This window comes from Bufo gargarizans, chromosome 5, assembly GCF_014858855.1.
Source record: "Bufo gargarizans isolate SCDJY-AF-19 chromosome 5, ASM1485885v1, whole genome shotgun sequence".
NCBI classification, from domain to species: Eukaryota; Metazoa; Chordata; class Amphibia; order Anura; family Bufonidae; genus Bufo; species Bufo gargarizans.
Window position 1 is genome coordinate 472,725,615 of NC_058084.1, and position 22,487 is coordinate 472,748,101.

General features: G+C 42.0%; 1 protein-coding gene across 4 annotated transcripts in view; it reads right to left on the minus strand.

The window, feature by feature from the left end:
* Positions 1–505: 505 nt before the first annotated feature.
* LOC122938850 (patched domain-containing protein 3-like) overlaps positions 506–22,487 on the minus strand; it is a 54,063-nt gene continuing 32,081 nt past the window's right edge. For 3 of the 4 annotated variants that reach the window (XM_044294690.1, XM_044294691.1, XM_044294692.1), the window contains 2 exons: positions 16,687–16,832; positions 506–2,641 (listed from right to left, as the gene is read on the minus strand). In XM_044294690.1, the coding sequence (XP_044150625.1) occupies positions 1,008–2,641; positions 16,687–16,832 (1,780 nt within the window). In that variant the 3' untranslated portion in view covers positions 506–1,007. The remainder of the gene's footprint in view (positions 2,642–16,686; positions 16,833–22,487) is intronic. The other variant, XM_044294693.1, reaches the window with a different exon arrangement.

The window sequence follows — 22,487 nt, forward strand, 5'->3', positions numbered from 1 at the left end:
TTACTGTCCACTGCTGCTGGCAAAGACCATAGACAGCAGCAGCAGACAGGAAGAGAGAAGAGATACAGCACATGCGCACTGTGCATACCGTTTCCTCATACAGCTGAACAGCGGGGCCGCCGGTGTCGGACCATCGCCAATCTGATATTGATGACCTATCACAAGGATAGATCATCAATAGTAAAAGCCCGGACAACCTCTTTAAAATACAAAATGTGATTCAATGGAGCTTATCTGTGTGTGACTTGACCAGTGATAAGCGGCAGGGGCAATATTCGAATTCGTGATATTTTGAGAATATTTGGGTGAATATTCGCCATATATTCGTTATCTCCAGTCATTATATTCTTTATTGTGGAAATCGGCAATTGAAATATTCGCAATAAAAATTTGCATTACGAAAATTTGCAATCAACACTACTCCTAAAGTCAAAGATATTGCAGTCTTCTCATTGGCCCACAGGCTAGAAGCAGTGAGGGATAATGTGTACTAATAAAAAAAAAAATCTTGAATATTCGAAATTCCAAATATATATCACTATATTCTACATTTTCGCGAATTCTTGAAGTGCCAATATTCACGATAAAAATTTGCAATTCGAATATTCGTGATCAACACTAGACTTGACTACCCAGCTGCTGTTTCCGCATGGATTTTGCACCAATCCTATGTCATGGCACCCCTTATTTGCATTCTATTTCAATCTGCATGAAAAAAATCCACTCCCATATGAGCGTCCATATATTGCCCTTGGAAACAAGAGGATGCAGCACACAGAAAGGTTTTGGCACAGTATACCTTCTAAAAACAGCATGAATTTTAAGCTATATGAAGATACCCTTACACGTAGCTCACTGCCTAAAGGTTATTTAATGAAATTATGAGACTCTGAGGAACCTGCAGTCTGCCTTAAGGAACAATTTAATGATATGTATGGTTATTTTATATTCAAATACATTTCAGGAGTACAAAGTTAAGGGAAATCAGGATCAAGATATGGTGATTTTTATTGAAAAGTGGTTGCTATGTTGTCATAACAACTGAAATGTGTTTCCCTGAAATTATTGTCTGAGCTTTGATTATCTCTATCCGCTTTAATCTTTGTAGACTTGTCATGTGTCATACAATTGCCAAACAATGTTAAAAAAACAGGGAGGAAAACCAGTCCATGTATCATCCCAAATGCAATAACAAGAAATATGATCTTAAAAAATGTTCGGAAAATGTAACTCTCAGCTGCAGAAAGGGCTATCACACCCAAGATGGTGGATACAGCCCCCTGTACTATAGGATAACCCAGAGAATGTAAAGCATCAATTACCCTTTCATTTACTTTGGTTTTGAGATTGGACACATAAGCATATGTAATGTGAGCAGAAAAGTCTACAGAGAATCCAATGCAGATGACAAGGTTGATCATGGAGATGGAATCTAAGTTAACATCCCAATAAGCCATGAAACCAGTAACACCCACTATGATAGAAGCTATGGTGAATGTCACCCACAAGGAGCACAGAGGGTTTGGAATTAGGAGGAGCGAGATCACAAGCATGGCACCAGCAGCAACAGCAACATTCTGTATGGTGTTTTCTATGATTACGGCATATTGGTCAAAATATATAAATGCTGGATGATATACAAGAAGCGGGATCTCACAGCTCTTTGCTGTGTCCCTGACTTGGTTTAACATGTCTCTCTCATCCACTGCTGAAGTAACATTTACCGTCTGTATGAAGAAACAAGAAGCTCTTATAGCTCCTGACTGAATGTCCACGTCTTGTTTAAAATCTGGAAATCCCCTAAATAATATTGACAAATGGTCGATAAAGTTGCTCTTGTCACTAATGTTCAAGTTCATCTGGTTAGCCATCCCTCTGTATGCATTCAACCAGGACTCTGAGAAAGACTCACTAACGTAGGAGTTATTTAGAAATGACTCCAGGCACCTGTCAATTTTACTCTGGACATCGGAATCCCAGTATGAAACCTCCTCAGTCACCACAACCATAACTCTAGGACCATATTCTGAAAAATATAAATCATCATTGTCATAGAAGGAACGAACATAAGAACTATCAGTAGCTAAATTCCTTAGATCAATCCCTTCCTGAACCTGAAAACACCCATAAATACTGCTGGCCAGATATCCCGCATATAGAAATCCAACAAGGACCTTGGTCCAGATGTTTGTTAGGAATGGGCCATAATACTTATGAAAAAAACTAGTCATGGGGTGGTCAATCTCTTTGCCAGTGATTTGGCTGTACCCTCCTCCAACACAACACATGTTATAGGCTGAGGAACGATTGTCATCTTTTTCTTCTGTCAACTTCTTACATATGAACCAGTGCCTGTTATTCTCTTCTCTTCTACCATTAAGAGCTAAGAAAGCCCCAAAGCAGGTGACGTTATACAGGAAACAGAACAAGATGGCCGTCCCAGTGTATATGCAGAATGACTGCACTGACCGGAAAGAGGTCAGAATTCCAATGTAGAAAGCTAGAACATCTGTGAGTGTTGTGATTGTTATGGAAACAGCAGCTTCAGAGTACGTTTCCGCCATTCTTTCTTCAACTTTATCTTTTACTTTAGTTTGTTGCCAACTTGAAATCATAATGAACATGTCGTCCACGCCGACACCTGGAAGCACCAATAGTAATAGCAATAATACATTTCTTTAAATCTAATAAATATTTTTTTAAAGTTTTCAAAGATAAAATGATTTTTTTTTTAAACAAAAAGCAATAATTGATTTTGCAATAATTAAAAAATTCACAGATACTGAGTTCCCTTTTCTGGAAGTATATACATTTATTACTGAATATGCTACCTTAAAGAGGACCTTTTATGTTTTTTTTTTTTTTTTAAACAGAATACCTTATGTAGTAGTTCACTATCTGCTGAGTAATTTTTTTCTTATAGACCCCTCTTTTGTTTTTTTGGTGACCAATATGTAAATTACTACCATCGGTACAGGGAGGAGAAGATCACAGATCTCCTCAGTGAGTGTCTCCTTCTCCCTGGCTGTGACGCTGTCCAATTGCAGCGGACTGTTCCACTGCCAGGGAGAATACGAGATGGGAACAGACTATGTATGCGAGTATAGTTGTAACGGTCACGTCCACACACACACAGGGGGAAGGATAGTGACCACTGCGCTCCACCCTCACCCCTGGCCCTGCCTACTTTCCTCATGAGTCCTGATGACAGGGGACAACTGGACGACAGTCCCTTACTTAGGATATTTGCAGGGAACACAGACAAGACAAAATACGGAACATGAACGGACCGGGTCAGAACCAAGAGAGCTACGCAGTACAAAGGGTTAAGCAAAGAATGGTCAGGAGAAGCCGTGGTCAAATACCAGGAGAGAAGAGAAGTATCAGAGGAATCCGCAAAGAGTAGTCAGGTGGGAGCCGAGGTCACAATACCAGGAGGGATGCGCAGTACAGGAGGAGCAGGCAAAGGATCGTCAGGGAACAGGATCAGGTGAGTATTCAGTATTCCAACAAATAGCCAGGAACCTAGAATTAACAGGCAACCTGTGGCCAGCAGGCTGCCTGTATTTATAGTGGGGTCTGAGGGTCATGTGACGTGGTCATTGTCACATGACCGACAGACAGACAATTCGAGCAACGAGTAATCAGCTCGGCTCTAAAGGCAGACCTAGGAGCAGGGAGCCTCCCAGCTAGCAAAGCTGCCCTGGGAACGAGGCTAAACACAGATCCTCGCTCCCGAAGCTAAGCAGCAAGTCTGTGACTGATGGGAGACTGAGTGTGCCTTTGGGGCCCTGTAACAATAGTACTTGATACACAGCATATGACTAAAACATGCTTAGAAAGCATCTTAACCCATTCCCGACCAGCACCATACTAACAGGGTCTTGTTCTCGACCGGCGATAATGCTGGTTGCAGACATTTAACACTTGGGATGACGTGGTGAATCCTGAATGGCATCCCAGCATGTGAAAACCCAGAAGGCAGCTGTGACAGGTCTTCACAGGAAACTAGCAAATTTATTAGTCTATTAGAACAACGATCTAATGATTGCTTATTATAGTTCCCTATGAGAACCATAAAAAGTGTAAAAGTAAAGTTTACATTTTTTTTATATGAAACGTGCGAAATGGCACTTACTATAAAAAATTAAAATATTTTGCCCATAGGGCAAATGTCGAAATGGAAAAAAAAACTTCAAGACGGGAGATTTGCTATTTTGATTGTTTCATTTCCCACAAAAAAATTTAATAAAAAGTGATCAAAAAGTTGTACACATGCCAGAATGGTATCCATGGAAAGTATAGGTCATCCCCTAAACTGATTTGTTTTCAAGGTTTTTTTTATTATTCTATCAGAATCAAAACGCAAGAAAAACTGCACACATATAAGGTAAGGATTTGTACTGACCTGGAGAATGTAAATAGAAACCCGCAAAACTATGTTGGAATTGCTTTTTTTCCCAATTCCACCCCCAATTTTTCCTGCTTCCCACTACATTATATGCAAAATTAAATGGTGGCAGCGAAAAGTACAACATGTTTCGCAAAAAACAAGCCTTCTTACGGCGATGTGAATGGAAAAATAAAAAAGTTATGGCTCTGGGAGTACAGGGAGCACAAAACAAAAACGCAAAAATGAAAAAACCTCTGGGGTAAAAAGGGTGAAGGAAACATTTCTTTTAACGATATTCGCTTGGGATTTTTCTATTGTTAATGTATGTGGTATTGCCATGGCTTAAAAATACTTTTCATCCTCAAATCCCCCTGTGGAAACAAGGGATATGCTGCCATCAATAATGTTATCAACAATCATAATAACTAGTAAATACTTTTTGATTGGCTAGCCTTCCTTTAAATGTTCATGTTTTCTGCTCTTTTGTTGCTGGGTATAGTGTGAACTCTGTGCATTTGCATCCAGCATACTAACATTCCTAATATTCCGTTCTAGTCTATTTGTGTGTCAGTGTAGCTTGGGATCTATAGTCCTTCTACCTATAGTCCTTCTACCTGTCATTGCTCCCAGCATTTAACATTGTTGTTTGCTTGTTTCCTGTGCATTCTTTTTATCGGTTCGCTAAATTTGTTTGTTTTTTTGTTTGTCTCTAGCTGTCTTGTTGGATTTATATTGCTGATCAGGGTTAGGTTTTGTTAGTGTCTAATTCTTTTCACCGTTATTCATCGCTCACAAACCTGTATACTATCACTAATTCCCATCTACTCCATTTATCAAGAGACTAGTGCATTTTTATAAATTTGGCACAGTTCACCTAAACATTTTTTTAGACTGGCATATGAAACACCATTCTTTTTTTTTTTTTTTTTTATCTCTTTTTTATGTAACAGATATGCCATTATAACAGTCTTGAAACTCATGAAAGATAAGTTTTAAACAATAATCTAACATAACAGAATCCCCCCACCCCCTCCTGTGCACCTAGCCTTTCTGCTGCCTGAGGCGAAAACTGAAACAGTGGTGCTTCCCCCCCTCCGTACTACCATACTGTTAAACCCATACTTGAAAAACTCAAAAACATTCCATACAGAGCCGCATACAAGGTAATACAGTGCCACATACCTCTTATATTTATTGATGTGTCCTCTGATGTAGATGTTCTCTTTATCTTCTCCATTCAGACCAGACCACCATAATGATTTCTTTTAGCCATGTCTTGTCTATGCAGAGTTGGAAAACTACATTTCCATATTCCTCCCCAACTTCTGAATATCCCATCCTGCCACCTCTAATACGTCTCCCACTGTGCTTCCCAATACTATATTGCAGAAACAGATAATCCCCCTGAAAATACTTTTGCCACACAGATAGTTCCCCTTCAATAATTACTGGCACACAGTGCCCTAAAACAATCCCTGTGCCCAGCAAATAGTGTCCCTGAAACTTATAGTGCTGTACACATAGTGTCCTCCAACAATAATTGTGCAAAGCTGATACTGTGCCAGGATGCCCCCAAATGTAACAGTCCTCCCAAAAGTCCCATCAATAATAATAATTCTCTGCCAGAGTGCACTATGTGGTAACAGTGCACCCAATAATAATAATGTCCCTTATTTTGCCACCAGAAGTAATAATGCTCCCATAGTGCCCCCAGTAGTAATAATTCCCCTTATAACGTGTGCCTGTACAAATAGTACCCCCTTATAATGTGTGCCAGTACAAGAAATGTATGATGTGTATAATGTTTACCCATAAAATCCTCCTTGCAATGTGTGCCAGTACAATAATCCCCCTTGCAATGTGTGCCTCCCTTATAATGTGTGGCAGCACAAAAATACCGTCTTATGTGTACCAATACAAAAAATACTCCCTTATGATGTGTTCAAGTACAAAAAAAACTTTTAGTTCCCCATGTACAACAGATTTCCCCATAGTGGCCACCATAGAATGTGCGCCAGTACAAAAATCCTCCCTTATAATCTGTGACAGTGCAAAAATGTTCTCTTACAATTTACGCTAAGCAGAAAAAATGCCCCCATATGTGCCAGCATAATAAATATTCCCTTATAACATGTGTCAAAACAAAAAAACTACCTAATTTTAGTGCCCCCAGTACAACGAATGTCCCCATAGTGGCCCCCTTATAATGTGTGGCAGTAAAAAAATGCTCCTTTTTATAGCCGCAGTGTCCCCATAGTGCTTTCTCCAGTTACAAAATAATGACCCCCCCACCCTATTATGGCCCAACACCATGCTGCCAAATAAAAATAATTAACTCAAATACTTACCTCCATTCTGCTGTCAGTGATGCAGTTCAAAACACATACCTCTTGTAGTCTGCTCTGAGCTATATGCAGCCTGGCTCAGGCAGCGCGATAATGATGAAACCGGCCTCTGATAGACTACAGAAACTAGGACTAAAGCCGATTAGAGGAAATGGTGGGCCAGGGAGACATCGTTCCCATGCCCCGTCGCAGCATTCAGCTGTATTGCTGTCCTCAAAACAGCGAGGCAGTTAAATATGTAGAGATGAGCGTTTCTACAATGTAAGTGCTCATTGCCCATGGCATTTCTACTGCTTACCTCTTGCCCCTACCTGGTGCTGCCTGAGGCAATCGCCTCACCTCATTGGCGGTGTACCTCTGCTTATCACCCTGAACAGACACATACAGATCTAGCTAGTTTTTGCATAGCATTACTAACGAATCACGACTTCTCTTTTACGCCGAACGAAGCAAGAACTATAACAGCAATATACAAAAGGCCAGTAGATGACAGTGTTAACCTAAAGTACGTAATGAAGCTTAACAATCTCTGTACTGTACTCATTCATGGTGTGTGACCATGAATGAGTACTGTATTCATAGTGTGTGACCCTGCCTCTTACTCTTGGAAGACAGAAGAAAAAATAGAAGAAAGCTGGAGAAGAAAGAAAGCTTAAATGAAGATGAAATCATAAACAAGGGCTCTTATTATGGCCACTTAACTATTCAAGAAAGATCCTCTCATAATACCCTATACAGTAAAATTACATTTTTATCTTTAATTTTGTTTTCCCCAGAGAGCAAGCCTGGAGCTGGTGCGCCGAGCAGCACTTGCTGTTGCTGTTTAGCGCTCCATGTAAATCATTGCCCCCTTCTCCATCACCACTTCAGCCCCTGAGCAGTTGGAGCAGTGATGGAAGAAAGGGGATGAAAGGGTTAATATCTATTAAAAAAAAAATACAAGACAAAAAAATAAATGTAATTTTACTGTATAGGGTATTATGAGAGGCACGTTCATGAATAGTTAAGCGGCCCTAATAACAGCCCTTGTTTATGATTTCGCCTTCATTTAAGCTTTATTTCTTCTCCAGTTTTAAATTTTTCTATTTTCTATTTTTTCTTCTTTCTTCCACAGTTGGGTTATTTGTGACCTCCTTCCTTTGTGTTCGGTGATGCAGGAGACATACTGTAATTGGAACTTTTTCCATAAAGCTTTCTAATAACTTCATGGTATTATCATAAATTTGGTAAATAAATGATTAAAATAAAAAAAAATAAAAAAAAAGTTAAGGCTATAATATGGTATGGTATATTTAATTTATATAGTATATTTATATTTCATAATTATACTGTAGTAGACAGTACTAAAATACGCATAAACTGTAGCTCTTGAATGAACACAATTCATGTTCTTTGTAGTACAGTTGTACACTCTTACTATGGTAAAGTAGGACAGTACAACTTTTCATTAATACAAATGGTGATATACTGTATATCTATATATCTATACAGAGAGTGCAGAATTATTAGGCAAATGAGTATTTTGACCACATCATCCTCTTTATGCATGTTGTCTTACTCCAAGCTGTATAGGCTCGAAAGCCTACTACCAATTAAGCATATTAGGTGATGTGCATCTCTGTAATGAGAAGGGGTGTGGTCTAATGACATCAACACCCTATATCATGTGTGCATAATTATTAGGCAACTTCCTTTTCTTTGGCAAAATGGGTCAAAAGAAAGACTTGACAGGCTCAGAAAAGTCAAAAATAGTGAGATATCTTGCAGAGGGATGCAGCACTCTTAAAATTGCAAAGCTTCTGAAGCGTGATCATCGAACAATCAAGCGTTTCATTCAAAATAGTCAACAGGGTCACAAGAAGCGTGTGGAAAAACCAAGGCGCAAAATAACTGCCCATGAACTGAGAAAAGTCAAGCATGCAGCTGCCAAGATGCCACTTGCCACCAGTTTGGCCATATTTCAGAGCTGCAACATCACTGGTGTGCCCAAAAGCACAAGGTGTGCAATACTCAGAGACATGGCCAAGGTAAGAAAGGCTGAAAGACGACCACCACTGAACAAGACACACAAGCTGAAACGTCAAGACTGGGCCAAGAAATATCTCAAGACTGATTTTTCTAAGGTTTTATGGACTGATGAAATGAGAGTGAGTCTTGATGGGCCAGATGGATGGGCCCATGGCTGGATTGGTAAAGGGCAGAGAGCTCCAGTCCGACTCAGACGCCAGCAAGGTGGAGGTGGAGTACTGGTTTGGGCTGGTATCATCAAAGATGAGCTTGTGGGGCCTTTTCGGGTTGAGGATGGAGTCAAGCTCAACTCCCAGTCCTACTGCCAGTTTCTGGAAGACACCTTCTTCAAGCAGTGGTACAGGAAGAAGTCTGCATCCTTCAAGAAAAACATGATTTTCATGCAGGACAATGCTCCATCACACGCGTCCAAGTACTCCATAGCGTGGCTGGCAAGAAAGGGTATAAAAGAACAAAATCTAATGACATGGCCTCCTTGTTCACCTGATCTGAACCCCATTGAGAACCTGTGGTCCATCATCAAATGTGAGATTTACAAGGAGGGAAAACAGTACACCTCTCTGAACAGTGTCTGGGAGGCTGTGGTTGCTGCTGCACGCAATGTTGATGGTGAACAGATTAAAACACTGACAGAATCCATGGATGGCAGGCTTTTGAGTGTCCTTGCAAAGAAAGGTGGCTATATTGGTCACTGATTTGTTTTTGTTTTGTTTTTGAATGTCAGAAATGTATATTTGTGAATGTTGAGATGTTATATTGGTTTCACTGGTAAAAATAAATAATTGAAATGGGTATATATTTGTTTTTTGTTAAGTTGCCTAATAATTATGCACAGTAATAGTCACCTGCACACACAGATATCCCCCTAAAATAGCTAAAACTAAAAACAAACTAAAAACTACTTCCAAAAATATTCAGCTTTGATATTAATGAGTTTTTTGGGTTCATTGAGAACATGGTTGTTGTTCAATAATAAAATTAATCCTCAAAAATACAACTTGCCTAATAATTCTGCACTCCCTGTATATAGCCAAATAAGTAATAGTATATCTATTTATCTACATATACACTATATATTGTGATATTTTACCAAAAGGGCAAGCAGATTAGGAGTGGGGAAGATATGGACGGATGTGTGGAGAAAGGTTGCTGAGGAGGATCGGGCATAGTGCAGTGTACAGTACAAGCAGAGATACCCGGAGGAGCCATGTGTTACGAGAGGCAGACGGCAGGCTTCCTGTTCCCTGCGCCGCCGCTGGCCTCTGATATCGCGACAGCCAGGGAGTTCACGTCTCCTGGCTGCGCACTCCTGTATGCGGCGTCTCGGTCGCCATGGTGACGGAGGAGGCGGGACGTTCGGCCGCAATCCTCATGCAGGAACAGCCGACGCTCCTCGTTGCCATGGGGACCAGCTGGTTACTGTCAGGGAGGAGGGATCATGTGACGCTGGCAACGTTACATGACCCCTTCCCTCCACTATTTAAACAGGCAATCTGCTGGCCACAGATTGCTTGTGATTTTCGTCCTATAGGCTGTGTACTTTATTGTTATTAAGCTACCTCTGGAATTGACCCTCGATCCGCCTCTTGACACCTCTTCTGCCTGCTCCCTGTACCTTGATGCTACCTCTCAGATTTTGACCTCGGCTTGTTTACGGATTTGTATTTGCCTCTTACCTTGTTCTGACGTGACCTCCTGGACTGACCTCGGCTAGTTGACCCACCTCGCCTTCCGTTTTTGTTCTACCTCTTGTCCGCTTAGTGTTACTTCTCAGTGGCTATCCGCTTCCCTGCTGTCTCTTTCTCTCTGCTTTCACTTAGTAGGTTAGGGACTGTTGCCCAGTTGCGCTCTGTCACCTAGGGCGGGTGGTGCAAGTAGGCAGGGACAGGGGACCGGGTGGCAGCTCAGGGGGTGCACCTCTGCTCTATCTTGATTCCCGTGACTCTACCCATGACAGAATCACAGGCCCAAATTCAGCATGAACCCTATACAGGGCCTCACCGAACATGTGCAGGGTCATTCTCAAATAGTACAGGAACTTGGGGAGAGACTACAAGTTCAGGAAAGCGTCCGAACTCCCCCTATTCTTGCTCCTGCCACCGTTCAGATGGAACCTCACATTAAATTGCCCGATCGTTTTTTGGGTGACCGCCAAAGTTTTTTTAGCTTTCAAGGAAAGCTGTAAACTTTATTTTCGACTACGACCCCACTCCTCCGGCCCTGACCCACAGAGGGTTGGTATTATCATTTCCTTGCGTTAGGGGTTCTTTATGATGAACCTGGCCTCTGTGGCAGAATCCAATCGTCCCTTGGAGGATTATTGTAAACAGTTTCGCAAGTGGTGCGTCCTTCGGGCTGGAACGAACCAGCTCTCAAATGTCAATTTAGGGCAGGCTTGACTGAAAAGTTAAAGGATATGTTAGTTTGTTATCCCTGTCCTGACTCTTTAGAGGAGACCATGACGCTAGCCATCAGACTAGATAGATGGATCAGAGAAAGACAGCGGGAACATTTGTTTTCTCCTTATACCCTTCTTCAGCCTGAGACTCCCCTCCTTGAACCCAGGATGGAAGCCAACTCGGACGAGCCCATGCAACTCGGGATGACGCGAAGAGAACTACGCCATCGTCGCGGCTCTTGTTTTTATTGTGGGGATCCCGAACACTGGATCCGTCAGTGTCCTAAAGCTCCGTCTTCTGGAAAGTCATCCAAGTCTGAGGGATTCAAGGATAAGGTACTCCCGGAGGTGGTAAGAAGTAAATTATTGCTGCCGTTTTCTATTGCCTTTGGGGTCTTAAAGGGGTCAGGAAATGCCTTTGTGGATTCAGGTCAGCTTTTAGTTTTATTGATTACAAATTCGCTGATCAGATGGGAATTCCTATACTAGAATTACCCACCTCGATCCAGGTTGTCGCCATCGATTCTACTCCCCTGCTAGGGGGCACAGTAAAATTCCGTACTCCGGAGGTTATCCTATCTGTAGGGATCTGCCAGTCTGAGAAATGTTCCTTCTTTGTTTTAGAGAATCTTCCAGTTCAGGTAGTCCTTGGTATGCCCTGGCTTCAGCAACACAATCCGGTCATTAACTGGAGTTCGGGCGAGTTAGAGAGCTGGGGGCCTAACTGTAATTCTTGCTTAACCATAGTTCAAGCTGGGGTCTCATCAGATATTCCTCATTTTATTGCTGATTATTCAGATGTTTTTTCCACCACTGAGACAGATACTCTCCCTCCCCATAGGTATTATGACTGTGTTATTGACTTGATACCTGAGTCCAAATTTCCTAAAGGATGGATTTATAATCTTTAGAGTCCTGAGCGCAAGTCCATGAAAGACTACATCCAGGAGAGTCTCAAGAAGGGACATATTAGGCCCTCCACCTCTCCCCTGGGAGCAGGATTCTTTTTCATTAAAAAGAAAGACGGTGGTCTCAGGCCCTGCATTGACTACAGAAATTTGAATAAAATTACTATTAGGAATCAGTATTCCATCCCGTTGAATCCCGATTTGTTTAACCAGATTTTGGGTGCTTTCTAAATTTGATTTGAGAGGAGCTTATAACCTAGTGCGTATTAAGGCGGGAGATGGGTGGAAAACTGCTTTTAATACTCCAGAGGGACACTTTGAGTATCTGGTTATGCCATTCGGTTTTTGCAATGCCCCAGCTGTGCTTCAGTATTTCATGAATGATATTTTTAGAGAACTTATTGGCAAAGTTTTGATTGTTTATCTCGATGATATTCTTGTCTTTTCACCCGACTGGGATTCTCATGTGTCTCACATCAGATTGGTTCTTAAAATCCTCAGGGAGAACCATTTGTCTGTTAAATTAGAGAAATGTGTTGGCTATATTCTTACTCTTGGCTATATTCTTACTGCTCAGTTTTTTAGGATTCACCCATTTTTACCGTAAATTCATAAATAATTTTTCTATTGCCATGCCCCTCACGGATCTAACTAAAAAAGGTTTGGATCTGGTTAACTGATTGTTGGAGGCCTGTCGAGCCTTTGATACCCTAAAAAATTGTTTCCAAATGGCTCCAGTCTTGGTTCAGCCCGAAACCGAGGAACCTTTTGTGGTGGAGGTTGATGCCTCAGAGGATGGTGTGGGGGCCGTCCTTTCACAGGGCTCCTCTAACCTCACTAATTTAAGGCCATGCGCCTTCTTCTCTCGCAAGTTTTCTCCTTCGGAGAGAAATTACTATATTGGAAACCGCGAGTTACTGGCTACAAGAAGGGGCTAGACACCGTATTACTGTTTTCACTGAACATAAGAACTTCGTTTTTCTTGAGGCGGCCAAATGCCTTAATACTAGACAAGCCAGATGGGCCCTGTTTTTTACTCGTTTTAACTTTTCTATTACTTTCAGAACAGGAAGTAAAAATGTACAAAGAAAATACGACCGCCACTCTACCAATGGGAGTAATGTGGGGCAACTAAAATGAGGTTAACACTATTTAATAACATTTATAACATACAATAATAAAATTGCAATACATAGATAAAAAGATACATATAAAATAAATATAGCAATAAGAATCTACTGGATGGGATTATAAATCCAAGTTTATACTATTGGCATCCTCCTGAGGTAGCTTTCAGTATAATACGGCTTTTATTCAATTATGGAGTGAATGAAAAAAGCGCATGATTTATATCACATAGATAGTAGTAAAACGCATGAGAATATATTGCTGCATATAGGGTATAAATAGTCTCTCTGTAGTGTTTCCGACCAATGATTCAGTGTATTGGGTGTTTTACTCACTGTTTCGAGCTGGCCCTTGTTTCTGTGGCGTCCCACAAGTAAGTGCTCTGTGCTCCAAATCGTTTGTCGGTTCCGAAAGTTTCTTTAGATTTTTCGATAGTTTAAATTTCGCAATGGAGTTAATCCGGGCGTTGTCTCAGTCCGCAGCTATTGTGCTGTATACTCCAAATATCGTGAAGATAATCTCTACAGAGGACATTGAATGTAGAAGTCCTTATTCAAATTTTCCTATAGATCGCATGGCCATGCTCCAAGGACTTTGTGAGCGAACATTTCTCGACTTTCCCAGACGCGTTTCAAAGTAATCACTACTTCTTCCTCAGTGGGTTCCTCAGTAGTATATACTTGGACTTATAATCCCATCCAGTAGATTCTTATCGCTATATTTATTTTATATGTATCTTTTTATCTATGTATTGCAATTTTATTATTGTAGTTATAAATGTTATTAAATAGTGTTAACCTCATTTTAGTTGCCCCACATTACTACCATTGGTAGAGTGCCGATCATATTTTTTTTGTACAATCTGCTTTTGAATAGGGTGATTAAAATCAGACCAGAGCACCTGACCCTGATTACAAGGAGTTAGCCGTCTGAACTTTTCTATATACAGGAAGTAAAAATGTTAAGGCAGATGCTTTGTCCCAAAGTTTTAATGCCGTCCAACCTCCTGATACCCCCCGGAACCCATCTTGCCGACAAGCATCTTTGTCGCAGTAGTTTCTGCGGATCTTTCCTCTGAGATTCAACAGGCTCAGCAACTTGCTCCTCCACAAACACCGGCAGATAAGTTGTTTGTTCCAGAATGCTTTCATGTTCAATTATTGGGTGAATGTCATGACTCCGTGCTCTGTGGTCATCCAGGTATTGCTGCCACTAGGGAATTGCTGCTGAGGTCTTTCTGGTGGCCCACTTTGTCTAAAGATGTATGGTCTTATGTTTTAGCTTACGATGTTTGTGCCCGGTCTAAGATCCCAAGAACACATCCCGCTGGTGAACTACAACCACTACCCATTCTCTGTAAGCCATTGTCTCACATCTCCATGGATTTTATTTCTGATCTGCCCCACTCTAAGGGGAAGTCAGTGGTGTGGGTAGTGGTTGACCGTTTTAGCAAGATGGTGCACTTTGTTCCTTTAAGTAAGCTCCCTGATGCAAAGACCTTACACATCCTTGTTCATTGAACATGTGGTAAGTCTGCATGGTGTCCCTGAGAATATAGTCTCTGTTAGTGGCGTTCCGTTTGTTTCTAGCTTTTGGAGGGCTTTTTGTAGAAGATGCAACATCTCTTTATCCTTTTCGTCTGCTTTCCATCCACAGACCAATGGGCAGATGGAACAGTTAAATCAGGCAGTGGAGCTTTTTCTAAGGTGCTATGTATCGCATAATCAATTCCTATGGGTGAGATACCTCCCATTGGCAGAATTTGCCGTCAACAATCGGGTTAATTCTTCCACGGGGGTGTCTCCTTTTTTTGTAACAGTGGTTTACATCCTCGCTTTAGTTCAAATCCCTCTGTATCCTCACTCAACCCACAGGCAGATTCTTTTACCTCTAGACTGTGCACAGTCTGGGCACAGGTTCAATTGAACCTGGAAAAGGCCCAGGAAACCCAGTGTAAACATGCCAATAAGAGATGTTCCAAGGGGGTAAATTTTGTATTCAGCGATAAGGTGTGGTTGTCGACTAAAAAGCTTGCCTTGAAACTCTCGCTGCGTTTCATTGGACCATACAATATTATTGAGCTTATTAACCCAGTATCTTTTAGACTTAAGCTACCCTATTCCTTCGGTATACATGATGTGTTTCATAAGTTGTTACTTAAGAAATATGTATCACCAGTGGTTCTGGTTAAAGAACCTCCTCCACCTGTGGAGGTTAAGGGACAGGAGGAATTCCTTATTTCTAAAATAATAGATGTCAGAAAGATTAGAAATTCCTTTCAATACCTGGTCCACTGGAAAGGTTTTGGACCTGAGGAGAGGTCCTGGATACCTAGATCTAGGATGCATGCTTCCAGGTTAATTACTAAATTTCACCGGGAACACCCTGAGAAACCCCCTCCACAATTCTTGGGTCCGGAGGCTCCTCATGGAGGGGGGGGGGGGTACTGTTACGAGAGGCAGACGCCGGGTTTCCTGTTCCCTGCGCCGCCATCGGCCTCTGATATCGCGGCAGCCAGAGAGTTCACGTCTCCTGGCTGCGCTCTCCTGTGTGCGGTGTCCCGGTCGCCATGGTGACAGAGGAGGCGGGACGTTCAGCACTCATTTACTGTCAGGTTGCCTGTGATTTTCGTCCTATAGGCTGTGTACTTTATTGTTATTAAGCTACCTCTGGAATTGACCCTCGATCCGCCTCTTGACACCTCTTCTGCCTGCTCCCTGTACCTTGACGCTACCTCTCAGATTTTGACCTTGGCTTGTTTACAGATTTGTCTTTGCCTCTTCCCTTGTTCTGCCGTGACCTCCTGGACTGACCTCGGCTAGTTGACACACCTCGCCTTCCGTTTTTGTTCTACCTCTTGTCCGCTTAGTGTTACTTCTCAGTGGCTGTCCTCTTCCCTGCTGTCTCTTTCTCTCTGCTTGCACTTAGTGGGTTAGGGACTGTCGCCCAGTTGCGCTCTGTCACCTAGGGTGGGTGGTGCAAGTAGGCAGGGACAGGGGACTGTGTGGCAGCTCAGGGGGTGCACCTCCGCTCTATCTTGATTCCTGTGATTCTACCAGTGACATCATGCTACAAAGACACGGAAAGCAGGGACAAATACTACCATATGATACTACTCTTTTTATGAGCTTCGTTAGTTAATGAAACAGGATATCGCTCTGCACTCACGCGATTCTACTGTGATCGCTAGCGCTGCTACATCTGTAAGAAGAGCAGTTATCTACTGTCAGATATCGAAATAGTGGAATGTCAATTAAGTGCCTCCAACAAAAATCAAGATGTATGTTCAAAGTTGGAAATTAGTCATAATTTAACGCTCAGTGCTCATAAATAAAGACCAGGTTTAAAAAAAATAGTCTGGCCACTTTGTCTTTTTTAGCAATGGTGTGTGGCCAATACATTTTAAACAAAAACATTACCTTGGAGTGGACGAAACACCATTCTTAATAAGTCAGCCACAAGTATATTAGATATCTAAAAACTTACCAAGAATGAGAAATGGAGCATTTGCAACAGTAACGACAAAGGGCACTCCACATAGCAACAGCAGGCCAAAACTAGACAGAACTGCCAATCCAGATGAAATTACTCCAAACCCAGCCACCCAAGTTTTGTTCCTCACAGAATCAAGCCTGCAAGTAAATGTAATCCGAAATTTACAAATTTAAAAGGTGAAAACAAGCAACTAAGCTGTGTGCTATTAAGGCTGCCCATACATGGTCAGATGTTGATCAAGTTTTCAGATGCAGTTTTGAAGCTAAAACCAGGTGTGGATCACAAAGGGAGAGAAAACCTAAAGGTCAGATTCTACTTCTCATCTGAAAAAACTCTAAAAAATCTATGGGCAGCCTTAAGTATTAAAGAGGTTTATAAAGCATTATAGTGTTTTTCCAAGTGTCTTATATTAATGACCTAACCTCTGTATAGGTCATTATTATCTGACCCTTGGGGTCCGAAAACCCGGCACCTCGCTGGTCAATTCTTTGAGAAGGCATTGGTGTTCACAGTAGCACCGTGACCTCACCAAGCACAGTTCCGTACATTGCATAGCGGCTGTGCTTGTTATCACTGCACAGCCCTTTTCACCTCAGTGGGGCTGAGCGACGTCTAGGCCATGTGAACGATGAACATGACATCACACGGCCTAGGAAAAGCTGGAGAAGGCCGCAGTGCTACTGTGAGTGCTGCTGCCTCAAACACCTGGTTGGTGGGAGTCCCAGGTGTTGGATCCCCACCAATTAGATACTGATTACGTATCTGCTTGGAAAACACCTTAAAATACATAATTGTATCCATGTGATTAGAGATGAGCAAATCAAGGCTATAGAATACAACTTCGACCTGAGTTTTTAAAAACATTTGTACACCATAGAATTGTTATAATTTTTGTTTGAAAAAGATTTTTAAGTGATTTCAAAATGATTGTTGCTCTTTTAACATTGAAGGGGCTGCTACACCCCTTAGAGGCTTGGGCGATTTTCCACTTTTGCATTTCTTTTTTCTCCTTGCCTTCCCAGAGCCAAAACTTTCTTTATTTTTCTGTTCACATGGCCGTATGAGGGTGCAGATTCTGTCACATGCCATGTTGCAGCAGAATCTGTGACTTCTTCCGTGTTCAAGCCAAGGTCTAAAAAAGGGGGCGTGATGTGAGCGGGGAAGGGGATGGGCCGGCATGCCTGTCTTATTCATAATTTTCTATGTTTGTTTTATGAAGCTTTTTAAGAAGTTGTCCTACATGTAGAATCAGCGGTGGATTTGCCAAAGTTATGTAGAGGCTGGCGCCACTACATAACTTTGGTGATCCACCCCCTGTGCAAGGGCTTATTAAGATCGCCATCTAAAATTCTAGTCTTAATAAATGTACCCCTTTGGTCTTTTTTTACAACGTGGCATCTAAGGGGTTAAATGTCTATGAACTACGTTATTGACAATCACAGACATTAAGCCTGGGCCTCTGCTGTTTGAGAAACAGCGGTAACCCGACTGCTATGGTGCATGCTGTCCTCGGGGCAGGCACCAAATTTAAAGTGATGATGTCCACTGGTCATCAAGGGGTTAATGCAGTTTCTGAAGACCAGATTGGGAGTGGATAAAAAAAAAAGGAGAAGCAGTATCTATCCTTAACCCCTTCATAACATCCACCAACCGTGTACTGCAGATGTTTGGTCTTTAAAAATGGTACCTGCTCTGGAGCGGAGCACGTTCTATGGCTAGTGGGTGCCTGCTGTTTTAGTGACTGGCTGCAGTGGCTATGTATGTGACTTTTTTATTTTATTTAATCTAGCCCCCTGCTTTGTAGCACTTCTTGTAAATCTCCTGTCAGTAGTGACATCCCTTTCCAACTGTTTGCATAGACACATAGCTGTGGTTCACCTGATTAAATAGCTGTTTTTCTTTTGTTGATCTGAGGCTCTGTTCAGGAGTTATAATACTCTTTCTTAATATCTGAAACCTCAGATCAACAAAAGAAAAATCGAGTGAAATATACCTACGGTATGTGTCTATGCAAACAGTCCGATAGGGAGGTAATTGGTGACAGATTCGCTTTACGGTATATTAGAGCAAAACAATGTTGGGCCTATTGATATATACTGTAGATTTACATTATTCTTGCCTAATATTGTAACAGAATATGCATTTTCACCTTGATTTATTATTTCAAAGATGCTGATTAGGGATGAGCGAACCCGAACTGTATATACCGAATTTTGGGGTGTCCGTGACACGGACCCGAACCCGGACATTTTCGTAAAAGTCCGGGTTCGGGTTCGGTGTTCGTCACTTTCTTAGCGCTTTTTGAAAGGCTGCAAAGCAGCCAATCAACAAGCTTCATACTACTTGCCCCAAGAGGCCGTCACAGCCATGCCTACTATTGGCATGGCTGTGATTGGCCAGAGCACCATGTGACCCAGCCTCTATTTAAGCTGGAGTCACGTAGCGCCGCACGTCACTCTGCTCTGATCAGTATAGGGAGAGGTTGCAGCTGCGACGTTAGGGCGAGATTAGGCAGTGATTAACTCCTCCAAAAGACTTCATTCAGAGATCGATCTGCAGCTGTGGATGATTGAACTGCTGCTATTCAATTGCTCACTGTTTTTAGGCTGCCCAGAGCGTTTTTCAGTCACTTTTTACTGGGGTGATCGGCGGCCAACTTGTGTCTTGTGGTGCGCCAGCACAAGCTGCCACCAAGTACATTTAACCCTCAATAGTGTGGTTATTTTTTTTGCTAAATCCTACATCAGGGTGAAGCTGTCACACCAAGTGCATTTAACCAACAATAGTGTGGTTATTTTTTGGCCATATACTACATCAGGGGCAAGCTGTCACCAAGAGCATTTAACCCTCAATAGTGTGGTTGTTTTTTGGCTATATCCTAAATCAGGGTGAAGCTGTCACACCAAGTGCATTTAACCATCATTAGTGTGGTTATTTTTTGGCCATATACTACATCAGGGGCAAGCTGAGCCTGTCACCAAGTGCATTTAACTCTTGGTGGTTGTTTTTTGGCTATATCCTACATCAGGGTGAAGCTGTCACACCAAGTGCATTTAACCATCAATAGTGTGGTTATTTTTTGGCCATATCCCAGTCTAATTCTGTCTGTAAACGTATACCTGTCAACCAGCGCCTAAATAATAGGCCTCAAATTTATAATCAGCTAAATCTGTGGTTATTGCTGTAGCTGGGCAAGTTATTTAGTGTCCGTCAAAGCACAGTTTTTGTTCTGGGTTGAAATGCAATTCCCAATTTAGCAATTCTCTAAATTAGTGGTTTCTGCTGTATCAGGCCTACTTTAAATTCATCCCTAAAAGGGTATATTAGATTCAAGGTGCTGATAGGGTCATTCTCAATAACTTCACACACATGCTACTGTGCATATCCCAGTCTAATTCTGTCTGTAAACGTATACCTGTCCCCCAGCGCCTAAATAATAGGCCTCAAATTTATAGTCAGCTAAATCTGTGGTTATTGCTGTAGCTGGGCAAGTTATTTAGTGTCCGTCAAAGCACAGTTTTTGTTCTGGGTTGAAATACAATTCCCAATTTAGCAATTCTATAAATTAGTGGTTTCTGCTGTATCAGACCTACTTTAAATCTATCCCTAAAAGGGTATATAAGATTCAAGGTGCTGATAGGGTCATTCTCAATAACTTCACACACACGCTACTGTGCATATCCCAGTCTAATTCTGTCTGTAAACGTATACCTGTCACCCAGCGCCTAAATAATAGGCCTCAAATTTATAGTCAGCTAAATCTGTGGTTATTGCTGTAGCTGGGCAAGTTATTTAGTGTCCGTCAAGGCACAGTTTTTTTTCTGGGTTGAAATACAATTCCCAAATTAGCAATTCTCTAAATTTGTGGTTTCTGCTGTATCAGACTTACTTTAAATCTATCCCTAAAAGGGTATATCAGATTCAAGGTGCAGATAGGGCTATTCTCAATAACTTCACACACACGCTATTGCGCAATTCCAAGTCTAATTCTGTCCGTAAACGTATACCTGTCACCCAGCGCCTAAATAATAGGCCTCAAATTTATATTCATCCAAATCTGTCATTATTGCTGTAGCTGGTCAAGTTATTTAGTGTCTGTCAAAGCACAGTTTTTGTTCTGGGTTGAAATACAATTCCCAATTTTGCAATTTCCTTTTTTTTCTTTTTCAAATTCTTTTTATTAATTTTCAAATAGAAGGGACAATTACAAACAAAGAGTTCGCAGGACATATTAGCAGAATTATTAGCGAAGTAGGACACCAATACAGAAGAGGAAACAAGTGATGATGTTTCAAGTACAATCCGTAATAGTTGCAAGAGACCTGTAAGCCTTTGGGGATAATGAAAGTCAGAGACTAAACATCAGTAAGGGTACTAGACTCTCTAAGAACATCACTGTGTCTACTTCTTATAAAAAGGAAATAACCTCCTGATTGGGTTTACATTAATTCAAGTAGAGCAGAGAACCTTAGTTCTATAATATTGCACCTGTCTGTTTCCAGACAGAGCCCGTCTCTATATGGGTGCCTATATCCTGGGACTCGTATGTAAGCGTTGAGTGCGGGACTGTATGGAAACTATTACGCCAAATGCCCAATTTTGCAATTTCCTAATTTAGTGGTTTCTGCTGTATCAGACCTACTTTAAATCTATCCCTAAAAGGGTATATAAGATTCAAGGTGCACATAGGGTTATTCTCAATAACTTCACACACACGCTACTGTGCATATCCCAGTCTAATTCTGTCTGTAAACGTATACCTGTCACCCAGCGCCTAAATAATAGGCCTCAAATTTTTAGTCAGCTAAATCTGTGGTTACTGCTGTGCCTGTATAAGTGAAATACGGTACCTAAATAGATAGCCAGATAGTGTCTGTAAAAAAAAGGCCTGAATTTGAATTCAATACATTGGACCAAATAATATTTTTGTTGTTGTGGTGAACGATAACAATGAGGAAAACATCTAGTAAAGGACGCGGACATGGTCGTGGTGGTGTTAGTGGACCCTCTGGTGCTGGGAGAGGACGTGGCCGTTCTGCCACAGCCACACGTCCTAGTGTACCAACTACCTCAGGTCCCAGTAGCCGCCATAATTTACAGCGATATTTGGTGGGGCCCAATGACGTTCTAAGGATGGTAAGGCCTGAGCAGGTACAGGCATTAGTCAATTGGGTGGCCGACAGTGGATCCAGCACGTTCACACTATCTCCCACCCAGTCTTCTGCAGAAAGCGCACAGATGGCGCCTGAAAACCAAGCCCATCAGTCTGTCACATCACCCCTATGCATACCAGGGAAACTGTCTGAGCCTCAAGTTATGCAGCAGTCTCTTATGCTGTTTGAAGACTCCGCTGGCAGGGTTTCCCAAGGGCATCCACCTAGCCCTTCCCCAGCGGTGGAAGACATAGAATGCACTGACGCACAACCACTTATGTTTCCTGATGATGAGGACATGGGAATACCACCTCAGCATGTCTCTGATGATGACGAAACACAGGTGCCAACTGCTGCGTCTTTCTGCAGTGTGCAGACTGAACAGGAGGTCAGGGATCAAGACTGGGTGGAAGACGTTGCAGGGGACGATGAGGTCCTAGACCCCACATGGAATAAAGGTCGTGCCACTGACTTTCACAGTTCGGAGGAAGAGGCAGTGGTGAGACCGAGCCAACAGCGTAGCAAAAGAGGGAGCAGTGGGCAAAAGCAGAACACCCGCCACCAAGAGACTCCGCCTGCTACTGACCACCGCCATCTGGGACCGAGCACCCCAAAGGCAGCTTCAAGGAGTTCCCTGGC